Below are 25,937 nucleotides of genomic sequence, written 5' to 3' on the forward strand. Positions count from 1 at the left end.
ATTATTGTGCTGTAAGAAATCATGAATATAATGAATACAGAAAAAAAAAAGAAAAAACACAAACTGGCTCAAAGTGAAGTAACCAGAGCCAAGAAAATAACTTACACAATGACTATAACAATAAAAATGAAAAGAACAAACACCATAAAACAATTTTAAAAGAATACTTAGAAAATTACAAAAGCTAAATAAATAAAAGATTGGCTCCAAAGAAGAGATAAAAGAAAATACTTCCCTCAACAACTTTGTGGAGATCAAAGTTGGTGGGGGGGGGGGAGGTGATGGAGGAGTCCAAGGGTATGGGACACTGAACATAATGTCATATTTTTTCAACATATTTATTTCATTGGCTGAATTTAATGTCTCTTCCTTTTTTTTCTTTTTTTGAAAATTCCTTTGTTATTAGGATTGTCTTATAAGGAATGATCTCCTGGAAAAGAAGAGAGGGTGATGTCAGGGGAAATTTAGCTAATATAAAAATAAAAGAAATCAATTAAAATATATCTTCAATTTAAAAAAAAAACAATTGGGATCTCTCTTACAAGTATCATGTATCTATCTTTGGAGGAGGAGTGGCACCTGAAATTTCAATTCTTCTAAAACTGGTATTTCAAGCTTTCTAGACATACAATGTCACCAGGAAAATATTGATACTAAGAAAGATGAATGAATTTTCATGGCAGTGAACAATTTAAGATCCAGAAGAAATTTACTTCATACTTACATAATATTTAGCTAACCTACCTATTGCCTAAGACTAGCAAGAGATATAGGTTCTGAGGCTATGAGGTCAATTACCATAAGCATAAAGCCTGCATCAGTGTTATCTCTAAACATATCTCTTCATTTTCAAAGGTAGGACCCATTTGGAACTTCCCACTAACTTTCCAGTTCTCGTTTTTTAATTCTTTACTCATAGCCAGACCTAGAATGGTGGATACAGGCTAGACTTGATGACATCTCAAAATTTTCCCCAGGCTATCTATCCAAGTCCTTTCCCTTTTAATTGGGGGAATTCATTTTCAATACCCCATTCATGTAGGATGTTTTCCCAGTATCGTAGTTTTCTTCAAAGCACCACTCAGGGGTTGCCTGTTTACTACAAAAGGTTTGTTTGTTGTCAGCACCCATTTCATTCTTCAAATTACTTTGTATGTACTTTGCAGAGACTTGTAAGTTATATCCTGCTCCCAGTAGAATGTAAGTTCCTTGAAGGCAAGAAGCTTATGGTTTTTAATCTTTGTATTCCTAGAGCTACCATAGTGTCTTGCACCAAAAAAAGGCATTAAATAAGACGTTTACTATATGCGTTTCAATGGCACATATGCTATAATTGAATTGGTAAAAAAAAAAAAAAATCATTCACTTATTCTGAAATCAAACGCTACTCCTTTTAAATATGCTCCTTTTCAAAGTTTCAAAGGCTAACCTGGCAGGCCTAATACAGGATGGAATTTCATCATCAAAGTTGACCTCCTCTCAGAGGAGGCTTCTTGGTGTCCTCCTTGCAGCAAAGAAGCCATTCTTTAGCATGGCAGCTATGATAGAGCTGAATTTCTAGAATTATAGTTCAACCTTTAGAAAGCTTTCGCTAAAGTGACTTTGTCCTAAGAAAATTAAATGTTGCCTATTATTTTGGAATATATCAGTAAGGATATTGACAATAACACGAGGAACTACTCCTGAATGATTGCACAGTATGGCAGTATCAACATGCCTGAAAGAATGAATAGTAATTAAGTAATGGATGAACTGCTAGACTAGGGATCAAGTGACCTCTCATCTACTCCTAGTTTATCACCAACAGTCTAACGATAGGCAAGTCACTTCTCTGTATCGAATGACCTCATCGCTAATAAGTATATGGTGTATGTGTCATTATAACTATCTATACAGCTCATAGGGTCACTCTACTGTAACAGAGTCATCATTCCATAGATATGGGTGAATTCTACTAGTTCACGATTCCTCAACACTTTCTTGTCCTGTGTGATACTTAGCCATGTCTTCCCTGAAGAAAAATCCAAAGACAAATGTGTTATCCATTTCACACAAATCTAATAATAAAGTACCAAGTAGCTCTTTGAAGAGAAAATCCTATCCTCCATTTAAAAATCCACCATTACTGCTAAAGTTCCAACATTTCCAATAAGAAATTTTAAAATTATCAATTCTCCAGAATGAATGAAACTAATATTCTGGATGCTTTCCTTTCGGTCTTTTAATATTTTGTGGATGCTAGCATAATACTCAGGCTACCCACCCTTCAGCTCTCTTACTCCATGAATAGCCTGCATCCTTTCCTGTAATCTGATCTTGATAATGCCTCCCCTTCTTGAAAGGAAGCCACTGGTTACATGGTGATACCTAATTATCCTCATAATATATCTCCCTTTGCATCACATAAAATTTTTATTTTTCTGAACTTGTGATCTTTCATAAAATCTAGAATTAAAAAGAAAGGGAGTAAGCTGTATCTATAGCCTTTGGAAAACTCTTCACTACCTTTACTTACTCTGAGATCTTCCTGGAAACAAAGGTCTATCTTTTTTAACATCATTATTTTTCTGGTGAGGTAATGTGATTGTGAGTCATGTAGTACCATAGCCCCTGAAGAATTCAAGATGAGGTCATCCAGAGAGCAGTAGAAAGGCACATTGTGGGTGTGAGGAGGCTGAAATCTATATACCAATGAAAATTTACATAGGAGAAGAAATGGGGAGGATATCATAAGGGAAACATGAGCAGGAAGAGAGGTTTGTTGATGATGTGATGAGGGTAAGGAATAACTGATGGAAAGTCCATATGCTCCATTGCTAACCACACATGAAGAGATCCAAAAAGAAAACCCCAATAAGTTGGGTGGAAAACCTGGGACGGATTTAATGGGAGGACATTGACAAGAGTCAGTTAAAGGTCAGTCAACAAGCATATTTAAGCACTATGTGCCAGGAACGACGCTAAGCTTAATTCAGAAATTTGTGCCAATGTGACACAAAGAAAGACAAAAACAGAGCAAGGATGTGACATAATTCATATCATTGGAGGGAGTACCCATTTCAGTGAAATGACATATCTATTGTATCAGAGCATAGGCATACTGAGTTGGTACTTGTTGAGGAACCAAAGAGGCTTAACTACCCATTTTTGCATTAATATCACCTGTGATTTTCCCCTATCATTTTGGGGCATTATTAGGATCAAATGAACTAATGGATGAGAATGCATGTGGAAAATTCTAAAATGCTATCCAAATACAAGGAATTTCTATCACTAGTATTTCTCTTACACTGTATGGAGAGTCATTCAGCAAATATTTATTGGGAGTCTACTATGGGCAAGGCACTGTAGGGGATACAAAGAAATATAAGATACAATTCTAAATAATCTCCCATCTGTTCTATAATTTAGTTCTATTCCAGCAGGGAGCTTTATTGGCAGTCAGCTGTAAGATTACAGAAAGGTATATTGAAAAAAGTGTTGGTGATATATTATCAGACAAGCTCTCACAGTATACAACAATCACAGGCTCAGAGGAAAGGGGGAGAGAGTTTCAAAAAAATCTAAAGTTATTTATCTGACACTATGAGTTCCAAGAAGTAACCGTAGCCTGTAGGATACAATATGGGAACAGGAAAAAGCCCCAATTTCTGCCTGCCACAGCATTAACATGTGTCCAGCACTCCATGTTCCTTGGCTCACCACAATACACCTTTATTTAAAGACCTTCAGAGAATCACAGTACCAAACCTGACAAAGGAATCATATTTTTTCCCTTTGCACTTTTCAAGTTAATGTTCTAATAGTCATTAAAAGGCTATGTGGAGTAACAAGGGTAGTACCCCTTAACAGTTACTGAAAATTCATATATAAAAAGGGTCACATGAACTTCACCAAGCATCACCAAGAGTCATATGAGAAGAGACAACATGGGGAGATGAAATCAAAGGGGTAGATGATGGAAGCAAAGAAAGGTTGAGAGCATCAATCCAATCGCCTTTCGGAACTCACCTTTTGACCAGCAGCGTAAAAGACCGATCAGTACCACAATCCCACTGGTGCATTTCATATTACCTACTGATGTGGTTCATTTACCCAAACAAAACTGACACTGAATGCCCTCCAAGTCATTTTTATGAGTACAGATAAAAATGAACCTAACTCTTCCCCCCACCATCTTTACATCAACTAGATAATGAATAACACTTCAAATTACTTAGCTAATGAAAATGATCAATCACTGTCTTATCTGGTTAAAAAGGGAAAGTAAAAATAAAATAAAATTATGAAGTGCTTTCATAAATCAACAGGGACTCACCACAGCAACTTCTGAAAGAACCTGGAGAAAATCAATGGTTTACTGCTACAGTGCACACTCACACACGATGATACAAAAAGGTTCTCAGCAGTTGTTAAATTCATTTAGAAAAACTCACTTTATTTCTCCAACTGAGATCTCACTAGCTAATCTGTATCATAACCTGTATGGGGTCTTAATATTCTCAGCAGGATCAAGATTCAGGCAGCACTGATTTGGCTATTTAACCATGCAAAAGAATAGTATTTGGCAGAAAAAGACTCCAAAACACTAAGGTGAAGTCTCAACAGTGAGTTCTTCAGAGCAGACAGGACCAAAATATTGAAGGTGAAAACTTAGTGGGGGTGACAGATCTCTATGGTTTCCTTTTTCCTACTCCTCTACTCAAAATGCCAGATGTGTGTCTATGCATGAGTATTTTGTATATGTACATATACATATGGGAAAAACCACACATTTTATGAATCAGATCCTCTCATCAACAAAAAATTATGCAAGTGCTAAAGGTCTGGGACTGTTGCCAAGGGCCTGCTAATTGGCCTCCCTGCCTCAAACCTCTCCCTTCTCTGGTCCATACTCTATAGAGATGTCAATGTAATATTCCTAAAGTTCAAGGTTAATCATGTCAGACAGGCCTATCCTAAAAAAAAAAAAAAAAACTCCAAAGTTTCTGAGTTTCAATAATAGTAATAACAATAATAAAATAACTAGCATTTATGTAGAGTTTTAAGGTTTGCAAAGCACTTTACAAGTATTACCTTATTTTATCCTCACAACAACCCTAGAAGGTAGGCGCTATTAATATCTTCCTTTTGCAGGTGAGAAAACTGAGGCAGAAAAGGGTAAAGTGACTTGTCTGGGGTCCACAGCTAGCAAGTGTCTAAAGAAGGATTTGAAATGTCTTCCTGACTGAGTCATCACCTAGCCACCTGTAAACACAAGGATAGCTAGGTGGTGCATTGGTTAATGTGCTGGGCCTGGCATCAAGAAGACTCCACTTCCTGAGTTCAAATCTAGCCTCAGATACTTACCAGCTGTGGGACCCTGGGCAAGTCACTTAACGCTGTTTGCCTCAGTTTCCTCATTTGTCAAATGAGTTGGAGAAGGAAATGGCAAACCACTCCAGCATCTTTGCCAAAAAAACTTCAAATGGGATCACCAAGAGTCAGACATGACTAAACAACAAACCTGTAAACACAGATAGAAATAATAGAAATAAAATACAAACTCCTCTCTTTGGAATATAAAATCCTTTGCAATCAAATTTTGGCCAACATTCCCAAATTTACTGCATATCACTCCCCCAACATAGTCCAGTCAAAATACAAATGTTGTATCCAGGGTCCAGTCCAAAAATAAAATAATCTGTCTGCTGTAACAAAAATGCACATCATTCAATTGTACAAGCTGTCACCCCATACCGGGAATGCCTTCCCTCCTCACTCCTGCCTCTCTACTCCCTGGCCATCTTCCCGTCAGCTGCCTTGCCACCCAGACCATGAAGGTTCTAAGATTTTCACCTCCAGACCTTCTGCCCTGGGGGCCCACTGTCCTGATTGGTGAATGTCTCACTTGATCAGATATGTCAGGCAAGTCACAGTTGGGTTTCATCTTATACCCTACTTCCTGGCCATCATCTTGACAGGATCCTTACCTCTGTCTATACTCCCTACCACTGTCTTCCTCCTAAACAATGTTCAAAACAACCCTGTCCCTGCTCCTGGAAAGAGGGTCAATCTAGTCCCATCAACCTCCACTCACCATCCGGATAAATTTCTGGACCAAGATGCCCCACCCTGGCCAACATTCCTCTATTTATGCAATTTCCTCCTATTAGAATGGAAGCCTCTTGAGGACAAGGATTGCTTCACTTTTGTAATGTTATCCCCATAGCACAGCAAAGTGTTGGCACTTGTAAGAATTTAATAAATGCTTTTCATTCTTATAATCTACAACTTTCTTCAAAGCTTAGGGAATTAATAAGGCCCTCATTAGCAGATAAACATTATCTATATTTGTCACGTTATCTATAAACATGTTTATCTGCTACTTGAGGCCCTTATTAATCCCTGCAAATCAGTTTCTTTGAATTCTTTAGTAGTTTCTCCATTTTAAGTTCCTATTATTTATGGAATAGTGATTTTTTCAAGCATAGTTGTGAAAATAATAAAGTCTAGTTATTTCAAAGGCCTGCTTGGCTCTTACTGTTGACTAATACTGACCCAATAGGAGAGAGAAGGAAAGAGAGAGAGAATTGATGTAATAAAAGCAAGTGATGCTAATATAATCAAGTATTCTTTTAATGTAGAAATATGTTGAAGGTACTCAGATTTAAGACCTAGAAAAGACCTCAGTATTCATCTAGTCCAGCCCATTCCCAAATGGAACTCCCACTATAATATACATGGCAATTTGTTGCCTAGCCTTTTCTTAAAGACCTCTAAGGAGGAAGAACCTATCAATTTATGTTGTAATTTTCTCACTATCCACTCACTTCTCTTGACTTCTGAAACTACAGTTAAATTTTCTGGGTCATTCACTCCTCTTTTTGATCATTTCTTCTCTGTCTGTTTTTCTAGGTCCTCTTTGTCTTCTCTACCCCTTAACATTAATGTTCTCTACAATTTTATCCTTGTCCATACTCTGTCCTTCCATTCTCTCCCTTAGCAATATCATTTTCTCCTACAACCTTAACTATTGCACCAACACATATGACCCCCAAATCTCTATCTCCACACCTGACCTCTCTCTGAAACTCCAGACTCATATTTCTAACAGTGCACAATATATTTTCACATAGATGTCCCACCTGGACTTACTCTCAATATGTGCAATACATAACTTATTACCATTCTCCTTAAAATACGTTCCTCTTCTGCACTTTTTACTGGTAATGTGTATGTCTTATTTCTCCAACTAAAATATGCTCCCTAAGGGCAAGAACTGAGACTTAAGTTTCTTTTGTACCCTCACACTATTGTGCACATATCAGATGTTCAATAAATAGATGTTAAATGACTGTATACATGGAGCAGGACTATTCTCACAAGGTAACATGAATAAAGTTTGTCATTAATAGTGAAAATATGCATGAGATTTTAAAGGCTTAAAAACAAATCTTTAAGTTGCCCTAACTCTGCAAAATAACTTCTTTGCCCGTGTAATAATTCAAATGTTAAAACGAATGAGTTTTTAACCTCCTCTATTTTCCTTCTAATGCTGTTAACTGAAATGAGCAAGCTCATCCTCCTATCTCTTCTTCAGATTTTATAGAGACACAGGCAAACTCTTTCCCTTTTGTTTCCTCAAAGAATAAGGAAGATTAAGAAGTTAAATTGTTCCAAATAAATGGAGTTAGCTTGGTTGGTCACAAGTAGCTATATAGCCACAGAAGGAAACCCAAAAGAGATCAGAGCAGGCAGGAACAGATTATATCTCCCCATCCTCAAGGCTAAGTAAAGTCTAAAGGCATTATAGGAATCACATCGTTCTTTGAGAATTACCGGTTGAGATTTTTTTTTTTTAAATGCCTCTTCTATTAGGAAGCAGCACCGTGACATTTTATTCTGTCATGAGACACACAATGTCTCAAATGCTGCCTAGGCAACTGTTAGGTAAAAGAAAGCTGTGAAAATAAGGCACATGGAGAAAATAAAGAAAAAGTGATTTTAATAGCATATAATTCATCCTGGAAAATGAGAAAAGAAAATGCAAATTAGAAAAGAGAACATATCTTTAAACAGCGAAAATGAAAATTCGAGAACAAAAAAATCCCTGCTACCAACTTTCAAATCATTTAATTTTCATGAAACTGAAAACTTCATTGAAGTTGTCAGTCATTTAAGAAGTCTTTAATAATGACCTCCTCCCCCCATTCCCACCTTAAGTCAAATAAAAATTCGACTAAATTATAATTTTACCTACTTAAAATGTAATAGAATTACATTACATACCAATAAAACTACAATGATGCTATCACCTGATGTGAAACTATAATTCAATGATGTTATTTTATATTAAATTGGTCCAGAAAGATAAATACATTTGTAACTAGATTTAATAAAGCTAAACTACAAAGTGATTAATAGCATAAATAAAACTCAAATTTACCTTGAGAAATAAAATAAAGCATTGATAACAGAAATGTTTTTCATTATCTGCCAATACAACAATTGCTTCTTTTTTCCACAGACATAAGAATTCTCCATTTTCATCATCATTTCTCTCCCCCATCTATCTGTCACATCTCTGCAGGACAAATTTGTCTTGTACACAAAGTGAGAAGTAGATATTCTGAACTGTAAAATGCAACTAGGACATGGAAAAGGGGGCAGAACTTGTTAAGAAAACATGGTTTTTAGAACATTAAAAATTGAATTTACCTGTTGATGCTCTAAATATGAGAGCTTTGCCCAATAACAAACATCATTTTTAGCAGTAGAAATAAACCATATCCACGTAAACATTCTCACTACAAATAAACTAGAGGATTTTCAAAAGTTATATCTAAATGGAAAGATGATTGATGGGTTCTTTTCTGAGAGACTATTTAAGGAGCTGGTCAAATTGGTTCCATTATGAACCACCACCGCCCCTCACGAAAAAAACAAAAAGTCATTTCATGGGATACTTGGTCATCTTGACTTGTAGTACTTATGATAAGCATAGAAATTGGATTCACAATGAAGATAATTGAAAATGATGTTCTAACATCTGCTACAAAAGATAAAGAAACAAAGAAATTCTATGAAGACTACTCAATGACTTGAATATGAACTTGGGGACTAGGGAAGAGTAGAGAAAAATAGGTTGGAAAATACCATTCAAAGTTAAGAAATGAAAGTAACAAAAAGCTATTCAGAAATCTTTCTGTATGTTATAAATACTTTCTTCAAGGAGAGATTGAGAATTCATAGGGCATAGTGAGCAATGAGTAATACCACATCACAAATGAAAATGACTATATTTAACAGACAAGAAATTACTAGTTATCAACATGAGCCCCACATCTCAGTATCCAATATGCTACATGAGGGGAAAATGTCATTGAAGAAAATAAAGTAAAGAAGCTTTGAACACAGTAATGGCTTAACGGAAAAATGGCTTAATATGCTAAGTATACTCAGGAAACACACATTAAATTTGTCTGATGGAGTATCAGGTTCAAGTCAACAAAAATTTGTTAAAGGTCTACTATGGGCCAGGCACTGTGCGAAGTGGTGGGAATCCAAATAAAAGGGAAAAGCAGTCCCAGCTCTCAAGGAGCTCACAATCAAATGAGGGAGAAACAAACCAATGGGATTCGCCGAAATTCTGTGAGGTGACAGGGTGGGAGTGGAAGTGGTAAGAAACAGTCAGACCTCAGCTTTTAAAAAGATCAGTTCCACAGCTAAGTGGAAGAAAGACTGGATGGGGTAGGGAGAGATATGAAACAGGTAGACTAACCAACAGGTATTTGCAATAGTCTAGGCACAAGTCAATTAGGGTCTGAACTAGGGTAATAGAAGGAGAAAAGGGGGTCCATATAAGAGATAATATAAAGTTAAAATCAATAGGTATTAGTAACTGATTGGATATAGATGGTGAAAGACAGTGAGGTTGCAAGTCTGGGTGACCAGGCATAGGATAGGACCCTCAATAGTAATAGAAAAGTTAGGAGCAGAAGAGGGATTAAGGAGAAACATAATTAGTTCAATTTGGGATATGCTGCGTTTCAGATGTCTACAAGACATCCCATTCAAAATGTCCAATAGGCAATTGGAAATACAAGACTGGAGGTCAGGAAAGAGGTTAGAGCCACACAAATAGATCTGAGAATCATCTGTACAAAGATGATAATTAAATCCATTGGAACTGATGAAATCATCAAATGAAAGAGTGGAGAGAAAGAAGGAAAAATAGTCAAGGGCAGTGACTTGGGCAAAACTTAAGAAGATATGACGTGGGTGAAGATTCATTGAAGGAAACTGAGAAGGAGAAATCCAACAGATAGGAAAAGAACCAAAAGAGACCAGTGTAACAAAAACCTAGAAAGAAGAGAGCATAAGGAGAAAAGGGTAACCGGCAGATTTATAGGATACAGAGAAGCCAAGAAGGATGTGGACTGTGATAATGCCATTTACTTTCTTTTTTTCTTTCTTTTTTTTAAGCAATTTGGGTTAAGTAACTTGCTCAAGGTTACACAGCCAGGTGTTTCTGGGTGGGTGCTAAGTGTCTGAGTCTGGGATTCGATGTCCAGGTCTTCTCAACACTGGAGCCGGTGCTCTTACTCGCTGTGCTACCTGGCCGCCCCCAATGCCATTTACTTTCACAATTAAAAGATCATAGGGAACTTTGGGAAGAAGACTTTCAGTGGAATAAGGTTGGAAATCAGATGGCAGAAAATAAAGAAGAGAGTGAGAAGAAAGAAAGGAGAAGTGACAACTGTAGAAAGCCTTCTTAAGGAGTTAAGCCATGAAAGGGAAGAAAGATATAGAATGATTGCTACTGGGGATAGATGAAGTAAGCATTTTTTTGCGGCTGAGGGAGAGATTTCCATGTCTGTAGGCAGTAAGGAAGCAGCCAATAGATAAAGAGAGAGTGAAGATAATAGAGAGGGGGAAATCTTCTGGAAAAGACAGAATGAAATGATACCATTGTTTACATAAAGGAGTTTGCCTCCGCAAGGAAAAAGGCTACCTCCTTTATGTGAGATGGGAGCAAATGAGGAGAGAAAAATGGAAGGTACACTTGCTCTGTGTTCACAAAGATAATGAAAGGTAGAATCACCTGGGAAAGTATTTCAGGTTTGTTAATTTTGCTGTGGGGGACAGGTTTTACTGAACCATTTGTCCCCTTGTTTGGTCACTATTAATGCACTTGCTGAATATGACTAAAACATAAACCATGAACAGAAGCAAGTTTTCATCTATTTGATGTTATCATTGAAGCTCAAATTCCAGCTTTACTAACTAACCAGTTCTGACCAGTTTGGCAATACATATACATGTACACATATATATGTATTCATTTATGTAGATATAATTTATGTGTGTACATATGTATATATATGTTGCTAGAGAAATTCCAAGAGACATAGTTCTGAACATCATCTATTTATTAGCAGGGCTAGCAATTACCAAAAAATGGGGTCAATGGACTCCCAAAGACCAAACAACCCAAGATAGGAATGAGAGGGTCTTTTATCATGATATACAAGATGATGGAACAAAATCCCAAGCAATAGAAATATGTCTTCTTCTGATTGACTTGTTTTAAGGAGGGGAATAAGAGTCATCTCAGCTTCTCCCCACTACATCACTGGGAGCCAAGATCAGTTCTCTGGTGAAGAGAGTTGCTATAGCAGTTTTAAATTGATGAAATTGACCTTTAGGTTAATCAATTTTCTCTGGAAAATGAGTAATGGGTGGAGGTACAAGTCATAATGTAAGGGTGGAGTTACAAATCACAAAGTAGAACTATGATCCAAGTGAACTGGGGTTACCAAGTGAATTTGCAAGCGATGAATTTAAACACATACAGCAAAGGGGAATATTAGATCTATGCTAGCTTAAGTATTAACAAAAGAGAATTAAAAATCAATTTTCAATTTCACATACACACAAACACTTATACATACATATACATAAGATTACCCTCTTCTAAATTAAAGGCTTCCACACAAAACATCCAAATAGTAGTAAGATATTTATGTTTCTGAGTGATATTAACAGAGTTCCCTCCATTTTAGCCTCAAATGACTTCTTGCTTTTCACCCGTCTCATATTTCTAAACACACTCATGTTTGCTATACATAAAAAAGGAAGAAAAAAAAGTGTCACTCTGTCAATTGTTTGGGTTAATATAAGACCTAATTGCCTGATACACTATAATTTTGCCACCAATTTACAATTAGCATGCATTTCTCATGCATGAGTTGACCCAATTACATAACAAATTTATGCCTTTAGGGATTTCTCTTGACTGCTTGTCTCATGTCCACCATACAACTCAATTTCACACTGTCAGCATCCTGAACATGGTTACAGTCAGTCTCTGTCAAAATGATTTATTTAAATTACAAACAAAGACTTGGAATCACTAGATAATCGCTCCCACCCTTATGCCTACCCTCAATATCCAACCTGACTTTGAGTCAAATGTTTTAATAGATCATGGACATAGACTTTCAATCACTAGGCACGTCTAGCTTCAATGATCTAATATTTCTGAAGACTCACAATAAATCACAGAGAACTAGATCAGTAATGTATGTCCATTTCAGTCAACTAATTTGTAAATGATTAACTTATATTACATTCTCAGTTTTCAGCGATAAATAATATCATTGAAGAGGTTGCTTCAATAATCAATAGCTTATCAATTTGTCATAAGAAATAAAAATTTCCATTTCAATATTCTCAGATATCCTAGGAATTTTCTTCAACTGTAATTCTTGTAGAGGAGATTAAAAAAAACTTTTGAGCATATAATTATTTCTTATGAAAGGGAAGGATCAGTGTAAACATGAGAATGAGTTTGTTTTTAAATGGGTAAGATTTTGTCAAGTGAAACATACCATTTTTAGTTGTGAAAGGAAGATATGGTTCCTGTGACCCAAGGTGACAAGAAGTGGAGGGAGAGAGGGAGATAGTGAAAGAGGAAGGAGAGGAGAGAGAATGAGAGACAAAGAGATAGATGGAGCAAGGGAAAGAGGGGGGGGTGGGGCGGGTAGAGAAAGAGGAATAGAAAAGAGAGGGGGAAGGGAGAGCAAGGAGGGGAAGAGTAAGGGTAGAAGGGGTTATAGGGGATGGGGGAGAGAGAGAAAATATTTATTAAGCACTTACTATGCATGTCATTGTTAATTCTGGGGATATAAATACAGGAAAACAATATGATCACCAATCTCAATGAGTTTATCTTCTAATAGAAAAAGACAGATCCTAAAGGAAAGTCATAAATTGCAGTGCAGGGAAGGAGGAAAGTAGGTCTCCTAAATAGTCGAGGTTTTTTGTGTTTTGTCCTTCATTCTTGAAGAGGATGGCATCAGGAAGATGATGCCATGACTTGCAAGTAATTTGGATTTAAGTGAGGGAGGTCTGTGCAAAGCCACCAGCCTCACTTTCTCCTCCACAGCCACCTGGGTCCAGTAACCAGATAGAGATAAGGTCAGCTGGAGATGACCCACTCAAGGTTGCTGGTGAGGAGGTGTAACAGTACAGAGAGGAAGCTGATCAGGGAATGAAAAGAACATAGCTGGAGTCCCTCACGAAATGGCCATGGACTTACTAACCAAAGAGAGACTTGAATGCAGGAACACCTGAGTTTGAATTCTGCTTCACACACTTAAGAGGGGTAATGTTGGCCAAGTCATTTAAATTCTTAAAGCTTCAAGTTCCTCATAGGCATAATGGGGATAATAATGACATATTCCCAACAAGACTGTGGTATGGACCAAATGAGTTAACTATGTAAAGTACTTTGGTGAACTTTAAAGACTGTATAAATATTCTCTAATATTATTATTACTATTACTATTTTTCTGAAAGTTCTCCTTAAAGTCAACACTATTTATATGCACAACCCCCACTATGCCCCTGATGACATGAGCATAAACACAAGTACAATAACAAGTACACTCACCAGATCATTCTATGAAATACATCATTTGGCCATTTTTTTTTATTGCTTTTCACATGATTTTTCTCCTTCCCCTAAATTAAATGAGAAAATAAATCAGGAATACTTATCTTCTGGGATCTATGCACAAAGTTTGCAAGTGCTCCCCTGGGGTTAATGTTAACTTTTAGGAGTTTATCTCCAATCCATTTAAGCTAGATAAGAGCACAGTTTGTGATGTAGTTAGTAAACAGGAAGAACAAAATGTGCCAATAATGTTCCAAAGACTGCCCTGTCACTCAAATGGGTAGCTATGGCAACAGCTCAGTTATGGGAGCCTACCACAGACAGGTTGATGCTGTAGACATAGAGACAGTAAATGCCTGAAATTCAAATAAGCCATTTTCATATACCTTCCAAATTGAAAATAAAAAAAGAAAAGAATGCCCCAATGACAGTTAAAGTGCTTTAAAACATTAAAAGCAAGAACTCCTTTTCCTTCCTCAGATTCCTCATGTGCATTTGCAGTGCACTTTTAGAAAAAAAAATCCCAAAAGCGACTTTTTACTTAATTAAGAAAACGTTTTTCAAGTAAATAGGCACTCACATAATTCTTAACCAAGTCGTCAAACCTTAGGATGCTTATAAAAATAAAGTAGCCAGGTAGTTTTGGCATGGAAAATAGCCTGACTCTCCTGTGACATATAAAAAGTTCAAGAGACATAATTTCCCAGTAATTAATCATTTTATTAATCATGCAAGCATATAATAAAAGGGGGTCAGTAGCAGTCTCAAACATCAGAGATCCCCCATAGAATCCACTCAACACTTATATGTCCTTGGAAGAGTGTGTGTACCTGATGGTGGCAATAAATTCTGATTGGTTAACAATTAATGAAAAGATTATTATAATGAGGTAGATTTATTCTAATGAGGGTCTGGAGGACTTGTCTGATCACCCAGTGTCTGCCAAAGACTTATCTATAGCCAGATCACCCAGTCTAGGGTAATCTAGACAAAAGTGAGAATGCACATTTTCACAGACCTGTCTGAGTAAAATATAATGGGTTAGAATCCATTAATTTACCAAAACTAAGATTTCTTTACCTTTTGAACAGATCTGAATTTTCCCTCTCATTCTCACCCTGCACTTCAAAGGCTAATTGAATAACCTACAGAGGCTGATTTTTTGAATGAGGAAGTAGAAAAATGGAAAACCCTTGGCCCTAAGTCAATAATTGGTTATTAATAGAAAAGAAAAATAATCATTTTTCTCAGTGCAAAGCTACTAGAAACAATCAGGCAAAGTTCAGAACTCCTGAGTCAGCATTGGCCACCTGTAATTAACCATAGAAGAGCCATAATGGATCATACATACTTACCTTTAGCAGAAAAAAGTAAATTTACTAAAAGCAATCTTCAGTTAAATGCAAGAACTAATGGCTGTAGAATTCCTATAGGGTTGGTCCTTGAGTCAAATGCCGGATGTCTTAAGAGTTCCTCATGAATATTAACATATACAAATCAAATCTAGGCTTCTTCAGCAATCCTATATGAAGCTCTCCTTTAGCAGTTGGGTTCTTTTCCTTTACATCTAGCCAGCCAGTTGATTTGAAATCTTGCCTCCCCTCCAGCTCCCTATTCTCCCTGCAGCTGTAATAAGAACAGAACAAAGTAGTCAGAACAAGAATTTTAAATTCTAGCATTTACTAAGTCATCCCTTTTTACTACACTGTCCTTGCCAATACCAAAGGAAAAGGCTAGGATCCAAATCACTAAGGTATTTCATTACAGACAAAATTTGAAATTTCCAAGTGTGTGTTCATTGTTCAATGGTTTTAAATCCTAGGTGAATGAATTTAGAAGTATATAAAAAACATTGTACTACAATGAAACACATAAAAGCAATTTCAAATGCCTATCTTGTCATGACATAAGTAAAATATCTAGAATTTGTCATTAGGACATTAATTTGTCAATTCCCCTGATATCATCCTAGACAAGTATGTGAACTCTAATAATCTTTGGAATGAATGAACCTAACAAGCCATAGATTTATGTTTAAAATTTGTCAGCTCAGTATCTCCAATATCTACAACGTGGTGATTCTGATCACCTTTTAGCCTGGCCATTTCTACATCTTCTTTACAAAATAATCTAGTCCATGGGTTTAAAATAATAGACTGGGTTAATATACTACAATGCCTAGGTTAACCTACATAATTTGGAAAGATGGAAGTACCATCTTTTTTTTTTCTTCCCAGACTGGATTTGGGATATCTTTAGTATAGGATGCATCTGAAAAGGCAACCTCCTATACCAATGCTAATCAGCACTTGTATTGGTAATGGAAATTTGAAGATCTTTCCAGTCCCTTAATAAGCCTAAGGGAATCTGAAGACCTTGCCTGCTTTGAAAATATACTCTGCCCCCTAACAGGCTGAAAGTAATCACATGGATACTGTGGTGGGAGGAGTTTGCTGAAGGGTAGAGCAGAGTCCACATGAAGCTAGGAGTAAGAACAATCAGACATGGTTGGGAGAAGAGGATGCATCTGAGGGATACAGTTAGGCTTGTGAGTATATGTTGGGTTTGTGGGAAGGCTAAAGGATGCTGTAGCTCTCTGTGCTGTTGTGACTTATTAACTTCTTTGCTACTACAATGGTACTGGTTTGGGGATTTGGTTTTCTGGCATCTGAATAAATGTTTTGCTTCTGTCTTCTATGTCTCTATGGAGAGTCCTTTACATTTTGCGATTGAGCCCTGTGCAGGTATATGTATAGTGACTGTTGGCACTGTGAATATTGTATTGATGCTACAGTACTTCCCTGGTAAATTAGTCTTAGAGAGTTGTCCAGAGCAGTGAAAGTTAAAGAGATTTGTCCAGGTTCACACAGGTAGTAACAACATTTTACAATTTCTTATAACCTATCCAACTTTTCTCAATAAGAAAACAAAAGTAATGAAATACATCTATGAGTAACCTGGAAATACTTTCAAAGTTACTGGCACAAATAAGTAAAAGTTGAAGCAAAACTTTTTACCAGCCTATACTCTCCTTAGGAGTAAATGCCAAGAAGAAAAATCATATAATTAATATTTTGGATTAACCTGCCAACATGCACAATACATAGACACACATACACACACATATATACATACATATATGCATGGCTGAGTTATGCCCATGATTGCAAAAACCACTGATATTTTAAAAATACTAGAAATCAGTACAATTTTCAAACTCTAGCTATAAGGTGATATACTAATAAAGACATGGATTGCATAAAAAAGAGAAAATACATACCTGTCAGAGGTTTACTGGTCACTAGAGGAAGGATTTTCAAAGAGCCTCTAGTATATAAAATTTTTATATCCCTGCTAATGATAAAAAATGGATTTAAAAAAGCTAATCATTTTCCTGTTAAGTGAAAAAGTTAAATTAAATGTGAATTTTTTTTTAAGTACTTGCTTACCTTCCCATCAGCTACTGCATATTGACATCCTTAAATTAATCATCATATGCATTTCTGAGGTCAAAATTTTAGTTTTGGGGAAACAGAGTTGATTGATGATGGAAACTTTTAAATGTAATATTTCATGTAGGATGATCCTTGTACAAATTAATACAGTTTCACGAAAGGTGGTCAGAAAAATAAATGTCATTGAATGTAACTTTGGAATATGTTGGTGATTCCATTTTAGTTTTTAAAAGAAAAAAAAAACCTTTTGATTGATGGGGGGAAAGAAGAAAGGGAAAGGAGGGGGAAAGGAGGCATCTTTAATATTTGGAGAATATATTTTATGGGATAAAAATCACAACCCCTTGAAATTAAGACCTTTCTGGTCATAGGGGGGAAAAAAGACCTTAGAAATATCCATTTTTATTCAAATAACAAACCTAACAGGGCTAGCCTTAGGCAAATTAATAAAATAAGCAGTTTGTCTTTGATGGTCTCTGTGTAGACTCTCCTCTTCTTTCCTTCTGTCCATTTCTATTTTAAGGGAAATTCTGATTTATTTCTTTGAAATCCTTATTTTAAAGTCTTCATACTGGGTCTTATTTTCCAATATTTCAATTTGGGGCAGAAGGTATAGCACAAACACAATTCACTGCCTCTAATGATCCTGGTCTTTTTTTCTGTTTCTCTGCCTCATATCCAGCTTTCTCTACCAAGCTCCTCTCGGAACTCCTTCCCTTTTCTGAGATGAGAACCATGATCAAAGGGGTGGTAGCAAGAGGAGGCATGCAATGTTAGGCAGGATGAGGTGCTCAAATATAATGGAGAAAGAGCAAACCTGTCCTGGATTTCCCTAAGTCAGAAGACTGGATATTCACTTTCCAGTTTCATCTTTTCAAAAAAAGAAAAGAAAAAAAAATAAAACCCACAAATAATTTTAATACAATTCACTAACCTTTCCAAATTGTTTTCTTTTCCTTCTCAATCTACCTTCTCTTTCCCAATAGCTAAGAATACAAATTTTGAGAAAAGATGGCTATATCAGGGTCAGAAAGTTAAAAGATCCCTGAACTCAACTCATTACATCACACTTGCAGAGCTGAACCTTTTCTATTAATACTAGCCCTTCCTTCCCCGACCAGACACACCCATGTTGCTCCACCACCATTTACCTTGTTAAGATGGCTCTCTCCAAACCCCAGGGACAAAACTGACCTAGAAGTTTTAGAGAAGAGATTCCCCTCCCCCCCCCCCAAAAAAAGGAGATACATTGCTGTTGAAATCACAGGAAGTAGAAATATTATCTGTACAGGTGAGAACCCAGGTAATCTCAATAAATGTCCCAGTACTTGAAACTTCATAAAACTTAAAGCTATATAATGTGAAATATTCCCTGAAAATTGAGACTATAACATTTATAAAGTCTGGAGAAGTGAGGGAAATACAAAATCAATCATTAATTTAGGCATAAAATGAGCAAACTTTCACATGCTTGTTCATAGTTTTCAACCACTGTTTTAATTCATACTCATTTAATAGGGACCTAAGAATAAAATTTTACCAAAATGCTTTTTGAATAGTTCCCTCACAACTCCTTAAAAAGCCACCTTCATAGGTTTAGAGCTCTAAACTGATAAATAAAAGCACTTTCCTATTTTAATGAGTGATGGATTAACACTTCCATATTACTAGATGACTAAGTCTCAACTATCTTTTTCTAAGTAAATCTTTTACTGCTTGAAAATAACGTATTCAATTCATTTATATAAGGTATACTGCTTAAAGCAATCCCATATATATGAGTGTCTGCTGAAAAAGAGACCTCTTGCCCCATTTGGATGTGGAACTAGCCAATTTTAATGCACAAAACTCTGGGTATAACTGCAAACATTAGGTTTTTCAGGATACCAACCCTGTTATCTGCATTTTTACACACTTGATCACATGGTGGGGGGACTGGGACCTCATTGCATTTCCAAAATTACCTTCTGAAAAAAATATTCATAAGTATGTAAGCAATAAATAGGCAGATTTTGAATCATACTAATTAATGCTAAAGGGAAAGTATGTTTTAAAATAGAAAATGTAAAAATACAAAATATATCAGTCTGATGCCCAGTACTATAGATATCCATGATGTAAATAGACAAGGGAAAGTGTGATGAATGAGGGCTATGTTTTGTATATGTGTGTACAGAGAGAAAAGAGTGCCGTCACTCACACATTTGGGGACATTTCCCCCTCTTGCCTACACACCCACACATGAAATCACGAGGGGAGGGGTCCATTCCTTTCACTCTCCTCAGCTCCAGCAGCAAAGCCTTCCACGTGACCCAATCACACCTTTCAGCTGCAATATGGCCATCTCTGTGGCATGAGACCATCCCTCAAGGAAATTGTCACCTACGTTACTGATCTGTTCCTGAGTCCTTTTCAGTCTTTGCAATTCAGGTGTGTCCGTAACAATGCTGAAGCCTCTTCCTTTGCTTTCTTCAAAATCCCTTTTATATTTTACCTAACAGAGAAAAAAAATACGAGTGATATTGCCTTTATAATTCAAAATGATTCAGGTCAGAATAATTTCAGATGGATTAGATGTCTTCCTCAGGTCACAATTCATCTTAATGGGCCAAAGGAGAAAAGTTGAAAGTAAGGCTTCCAGACTGCAGCGAAATCCGAAGCAACAGCCATGAGTGTTCACTAGATTAACAAGATTTTCTGTCCAGAGGAGGCATCTATGAATTCAATAGCCAGTCACACTTTCCTAACACCATTGGACTTTTTCTTTTCTTCAAAAATGTCAATAGAGGACAAAAGATTTTATTTGACTACAGGAAAAAAAAAAAAAAACCAAAACATGTTGTAAAGGAGAGTAAAACTCTCACAACAATACTGTTTCAGTCCATAAACATTATTTTGGGCACCAACTGAAATTGAGAAGACAGGGAATTGGAGAGAGGAAGAGATCAAGAAGGAGAGGTACACATACAAAAAGTAAAAGGCAAAGACTATCCTCAAGCAGCTTTCAGTCTACTTGGGGGGAGAGGGGGAGAAGCATACAAATAATTATAACAATAAATGTGTATATAACTCTTTAAGCTTTGCGAAGTGAAATGTGTATACATGTATGCATGTGTATACAGAGAGAGACACATACAGATATATACATACACACAGACACATGTGTGTATGTATATGTGTGTATGTGCATGTGCTTATATACATACATATATCTTCTTTGGGGATCAAAGGTGAAAGGCAGTGTGGAGTAGTAAATGATGAATTTACATGGGAGTCAGGAACACCTGAGTTCAAGTCAGACCTCTGACATATACTGGCTATATGGGCAATTCACAATCTTTCCATGCCACAGGCAACTCTCTAAGATTTTAAATTGTAGCAAAGGAGCCAACTCACATTAATAAAAGGAGGTTCCTCATCTGGGAATTGTCTATATCAGTGGTTCTCCAAGCCTTCTAGATTGATAGAACCCTTTAGTTCAAACAAATTATTCACAGAACTCTTGTATTAAAATCCTTTTAAAGTGATTGTTTTAAATGCCTATTAACAAGCAATATAAGGTTCATTTTTTTAAATTGTGTTTCTGCTTTCCTTGCAGCATAGCCTGAGAAACATTGGTCTATACCAATAGAACGAAATCACAAGTTCAGTTCTTATCCCTATAGAAATGAGCTGGGCCTTCATTTGGTTCTTCATCCATGAAACCCCATCCTTGATACATGATTTCTCATCTTGGTGCCATTGCCATTCTGATTCACATTCCCAGAATGCACTTGCTCCTCAGCCCAGTCTCATAAAGTCCCCCTCTTCTATTAAGACACCACTCATCCCAAAGAAGATATCCAGAATTCATACTGGAGGTATGCAATACAACTTTTAATTTTAAAAGCATTCCTTTCTTGTTGTGTAAGTATTTCAAATCAGGGAAAGGCAGGTCCCTTTATTTGAACAAAGGATGGGTGGCACAGTGGATAAAGTAAAAGACTTGAAGTCAAGAAGACCCAAGTTCAAATTCAGATTCAAACACTGACCAGACACTTGACCCTGCCTCAGTCTCTTCATTCATAAAACAGGGAAACAATATTAATCTCAGAGTTCTTCCAAGGATCAGATGAAATATTCATAAAGCTTTGCAAACTTAAAGTACTATATAAATTCCAGTTATCATTATTATTTAGACATATCTACATGCAAGTACAGGAATCTCAGAAAAAGTTCTTTTACCTTTGTTCCTCTTCTCAAGAAAAATAAATATAAGGAAGAAATACTCCTCTTCGGCACTAAATACCAAGAAACAGCAAAAACATACTCAACATTTTCAGGCTAAGAAAGTCTCCTTCCTTTAATCTCCTCAATTAAAGAAATTTTTAAAAAGATAAGTACTGAGTTCTCCAAATAATCACTTTCTCAGATGGCAATTCAGTCAGAAAAAAGAATTGTGTTATTTTCTATCCACAGAAAACATTAAATGAGATTAGCCTCTTCACCCTTAATCCCCCAGCATGATTGTACACATAGACACTATCTGCTTCTGTTCTTTGTATGCCTAGCTATGCAGGGAGGCTACTTAGCCTTTCTTGAAGTTAGTAACAAAGGTAGGACATGATAAAGTAACAAAAGTGGGAAACAAGGTAAGACAGAAATTTTTCAACAGGCATGAAGAATTAGAAGAAAAAAAAATCCCTAAGCCAAAGTCTAACGCTCTGAAATTCAATTTGAGAACAGAAACCATTAAGTGTCTTAGAGATAAAGAAGAAAAAGAAAGAAAGCAAATGGCAAAGAGGAAAGTGAAGAAGAGCCAAGTTCATGATGTCAAGACTTCAAGCTAATTCATACTGAACATCTTCCTTCTTCCCAGACTACAAAAGGGCTATCTCTGCCTGACTCATCTACCTAAACAGAATTGTGACATGGATACCATAATTCTTGAATATTGTTTGAAAGGGAATCATATGCTGTCCTTTAAATTATGAGATGAAGTTCATTGAAATGGTTTATAAACACATATCCCTTCTTCAGTCCAGCATCTTGTTCAACATCCCCTCTTGTCTATCTAGAAAATCCTTATTAAAGACAGTAACTCTATGACTCAGTCCCTATGCCATGTTGATTCAACTAAAAACGCAACTGCCCAGAACTAGTTCTAAATATTATATATCCAAATTTGTCTACTATGCATAATTCAGCTCTTTGAGGCTTTGGCCAGAAGGATCAGGAAAAGATGGGATAAATGGGGAGAGAGATATGTGGAAGACAAGAGGATAGAGCATTTAACTGAATGTTATACCTTCACTAAAGATCTGACTATCAAGGAGTTTAGTGTAGATCAGTCTAGAACAAATCCTTTTAGGCATTTGTTCTGTGAAGTTTGGAGTCAAAGGGCCACACTTGAGGACCTAGAGGGCCACCATGTGGCCTTGAGGCCACAGGTTCCCTACCCCTACTTTATTTCCTCCTTCCAAATGATATATAGGCACTAGCCTCTCTCCAGGCTTGTCCTGCCTGTTTTCTGGCCCTCCCCCAAGTCTAACTGCAGAGCAATGTAATATAGAGCTAAGTACCATCTCTACACATGTGCATTAAGGATGAAGGTTACCCTTTTTATTTTAAAGGTTTTCCCTTTCTCTTTTTATTCCAATTTCCATTTATGTCAACAATAACTATAATTCTTCATTATATTTTTCTTCTTCTCTCCTTTTTTCTCCACAACAGTTTAACCTCATCTCAGACATCCCAAAATCTGACCCTAGACTATTGCCACAACCCCTACCAAGTAAGAACCTCTTCAAAGCTGTCAGGTATATTATTACACCATTTTGGGTATGAGGCAGTCCTGCCCCTGCTCACCAATAACTCAAGCTAATCCTTGGCCACCATAACGGTAAAGAAAGTTGAGACTCCCTAGTCTTTGATTGGAAAGACTACGTAATTCATGGAGCATAATATGGAAATAGAAAATTCTGTAAATATCAGAAATAGTATTGCTGATCAACAAAGAAAAACTTGATTTTTTTTTATCAACCCTTAGTTTACCTATACAAACTTATACTTTGATGTTAATATATATGTATATTTTAAAATCATGTCCTAGAACAAAATTAAATTCATGATATTTCTAAAGAGCAGACTTTGCCCAACACTTTAAATTTATCATATGGAAATGACACAGTCAGGGATGAGTCCTGCAGCACTGGTACCTGCTGGGTTAGCTCTGAGACAATCTGTCCTTGATCTGTTTCAGACACAAGTCATACAAATCTGTTCGATATGTTAAATACTGGAGTATTCTTCCTAAAGAGTACTGACAATTCTTTTTTTCCTTAATTCTTAGAGCAACTATCCTATTCTGTCATTTAAATTTGTCACAGAGTCATTTTTAATAAGGGATCTTTGGATTTTTGTTAAAATATTTAATGAAAAATATTTAAATATTTATATCTAATGAACATTTTACTAAATTATCTAATATTATTTAAATATTAACAAATTAAATGATCAGATTAATTATATTAATATATAAAATTAAATTCTTTAAAAAAGAAAAAAAATTCTTCCATTTTCCATGCAGCAGAAAGGGCCCCAAATTTGGAGTTGGGTAACCTGGGTTTGAATCCTAGCTCTGTTCTATACTGCCCATCCAATTAGGAAAAAAGAACTGTTTGCAACATATACATACAATCAGGGTGGCCAGATAGCACAGCGAGTAAGAGCACCGGCTCCAATGTTGAGAAGACCCGGAGATCGAATCCCTGGCTCAGACACTTAGCACCCACCCAGAAACACCTGGCCGTGTAACCTTGAGCAAGTTACTTAACCCCGATTGCTTAGGGGTGGCCAGGTGGCTCTAGTGTCAGGATGACCTGGATCAAATCCGGGCTCAGATACTTAGCACCACACCCAGAAATAACTGGCCGTGTAACCTTGAGCAAGTTACTTAACCCCGATTGCTTTAAAAAAAAAAAAAAAACATATACATACAATCAAACTAAACAAATTTCCTCATTAGTCTTGTTTAAAATATATATATATATATGTATATGCCTTGCGCTGAACCCTAAACGTGTGGCCTATCAATCAGTCTATCTATACTACTCTGTAAGGAAATGAAAAATACATTTCAAAAATATATTGGATGCAGGTCTCTTCCAGCTGTAAATCTAAGGTCCTGGGATCAACAATGGTCTTTCCTCTGGGTTGTTGTTGAGTAGAAAGCAAAGTCAGCAATATATTAGTGGAATAATAACTCAATAATAATAATAGCTCACAGGTATATGATGCTTGAAGGTCTAAAAAGCACCAAGATGAAATAGCACTACCAGTGACACAGGCACAAGATAACTGGGGGTGGAGGTGGGGTTCCCTTTGGTAGCTGAGAGGATCAGGAAAAGCTTCACATACAATAAGGCTCTTGGACTGAGCTTTGAAGAAAACTAGAAATTCAAAGTGGAGGTAAGAATGGCATGTATTCCAGATATGGAGGAGAGCCAATGCAAATCAATCAGCAAGTATTTAGTAGTCACTATGTACTAGAGAGCATGCCAGGCATTGGGGCTGCAAAGTTTACATTCTAATATGAAACACAGAATACGTATATGTGAACATACAAGACACATATAAAGTAGATACAAGGGGAGGCACAAGCAGCTGGAGGGACCAGGAAAGGCTTCCTGCAGAGGTTTGCATTGGAATCCAGTATAATGATATGTGCCTGTAAGCCCTGCTACCAGGGAGGCTGAGTCTAGGGCAATCTATTAAGCTTAGGAGTTTAAAGCTGGAGTGGGCTATGATATGGGTCTCCTCATTACATTTGGTATTGATATGGTGAGTCCTTGGAAGTAGAGTGGACCAGATTTTTCTATGAGGGAAAAACCAACCAGATCAGAAGCAGAGCAGACTAAAGTCCCCATGTCAATCAGTAAAGGGACTGGGCTACTAAGTAGCTCAGGGAGAGTTGAGGTGGGGGTGGGGGGAAGAAAGAGGCAGGATAGAAAGAGCGGACAAATAGAGCGAGTGTTGACATGAGAGCTGAGACTTGAAGGAAGAAAGAGATTCTAAAAAGCAGATGTAATGTAATACCAAGCAAAGGCAACTTCCCAGGTTCAAAATACCAGCATAGGTGCTCTCTATTTTATTCAGTAACAAACCCAGAACAGAGAAGATCAAAACATGACATCATTCAAAATACAGCATTTACTAAGTGTGATTAAATCATCTCCAAGGCCTACCCCACCCCAGGACTTTCCAATCATTCAATCAATTACAAAGTCTCTGTTCCAAATACTTCTCCACCCCTAGGCTATACCTTAATTAAGTCCACCACAAAGCCCCTCTTCTCAAATGGAGATTAGTTTCCAAACATAAGTAAAATACATTCATTTGCTCAACCATAGAACACAAAAAGGTCAAAAGTTCCCCACCCCTGGATCACAATTGAATCTACCCCAGAGTTACATCAAGTTTAAACACAGCACTTAATACCCAAATGGAGGTCTTTTCTTCATCTTGACACGAGGCAAGTTCTCAGCAATCTTAGTTCCTGG

At 36.7% G+C, this 25,937-nt stretch overlaps 1 protein-coding gene across 3 annotated transcripts in view; it reads right to left on the minus strand.

The window, feature by feature from the left end:
- NEBL (nebulette) overlaps positions 1-25,937 on the minus strand; it is a 535,063-nt gene that overhangs the window by 195,351 nt on the left and 313,775 nt on the right. For 2 of the 3 annotated variants that reach the window (XM_069086283.1, XM_069086282.1), the window contains one exon: positions 19,784-19,891. In XM_069086283.1, coding sequence (XP_068942384.1) covers positions 19,784-19,891 — 108 coding nt within the window. Of the gene's footprint in view, positions 1-13,939; positions 14,011-15,297; positions 15,569-17,222; positions 17,294-19,783; positions 19,892-25,937 lie in introns of all 3 variants that reach the window. The other variant, XM_069086284.1, reaches the window with a different exon arrangement.

The sequence above is a fragment of the Petaurus breviceps genome, unplaced genomic scaffold (assembly GCF_028583685.1).
Source record: "Petaurus breviceps papuanus isolate PSGF00001 unplaced genomic scaffold, PetGlider_PUasm1.0 178, whole genome shotgun sequence".
Taxonomy (NCBI): Eukaryota; Metazoa; Chordata; class Mammalia; order Diprotodontia; family Petauridae; genus Petaurus; species Petaurus breviceps.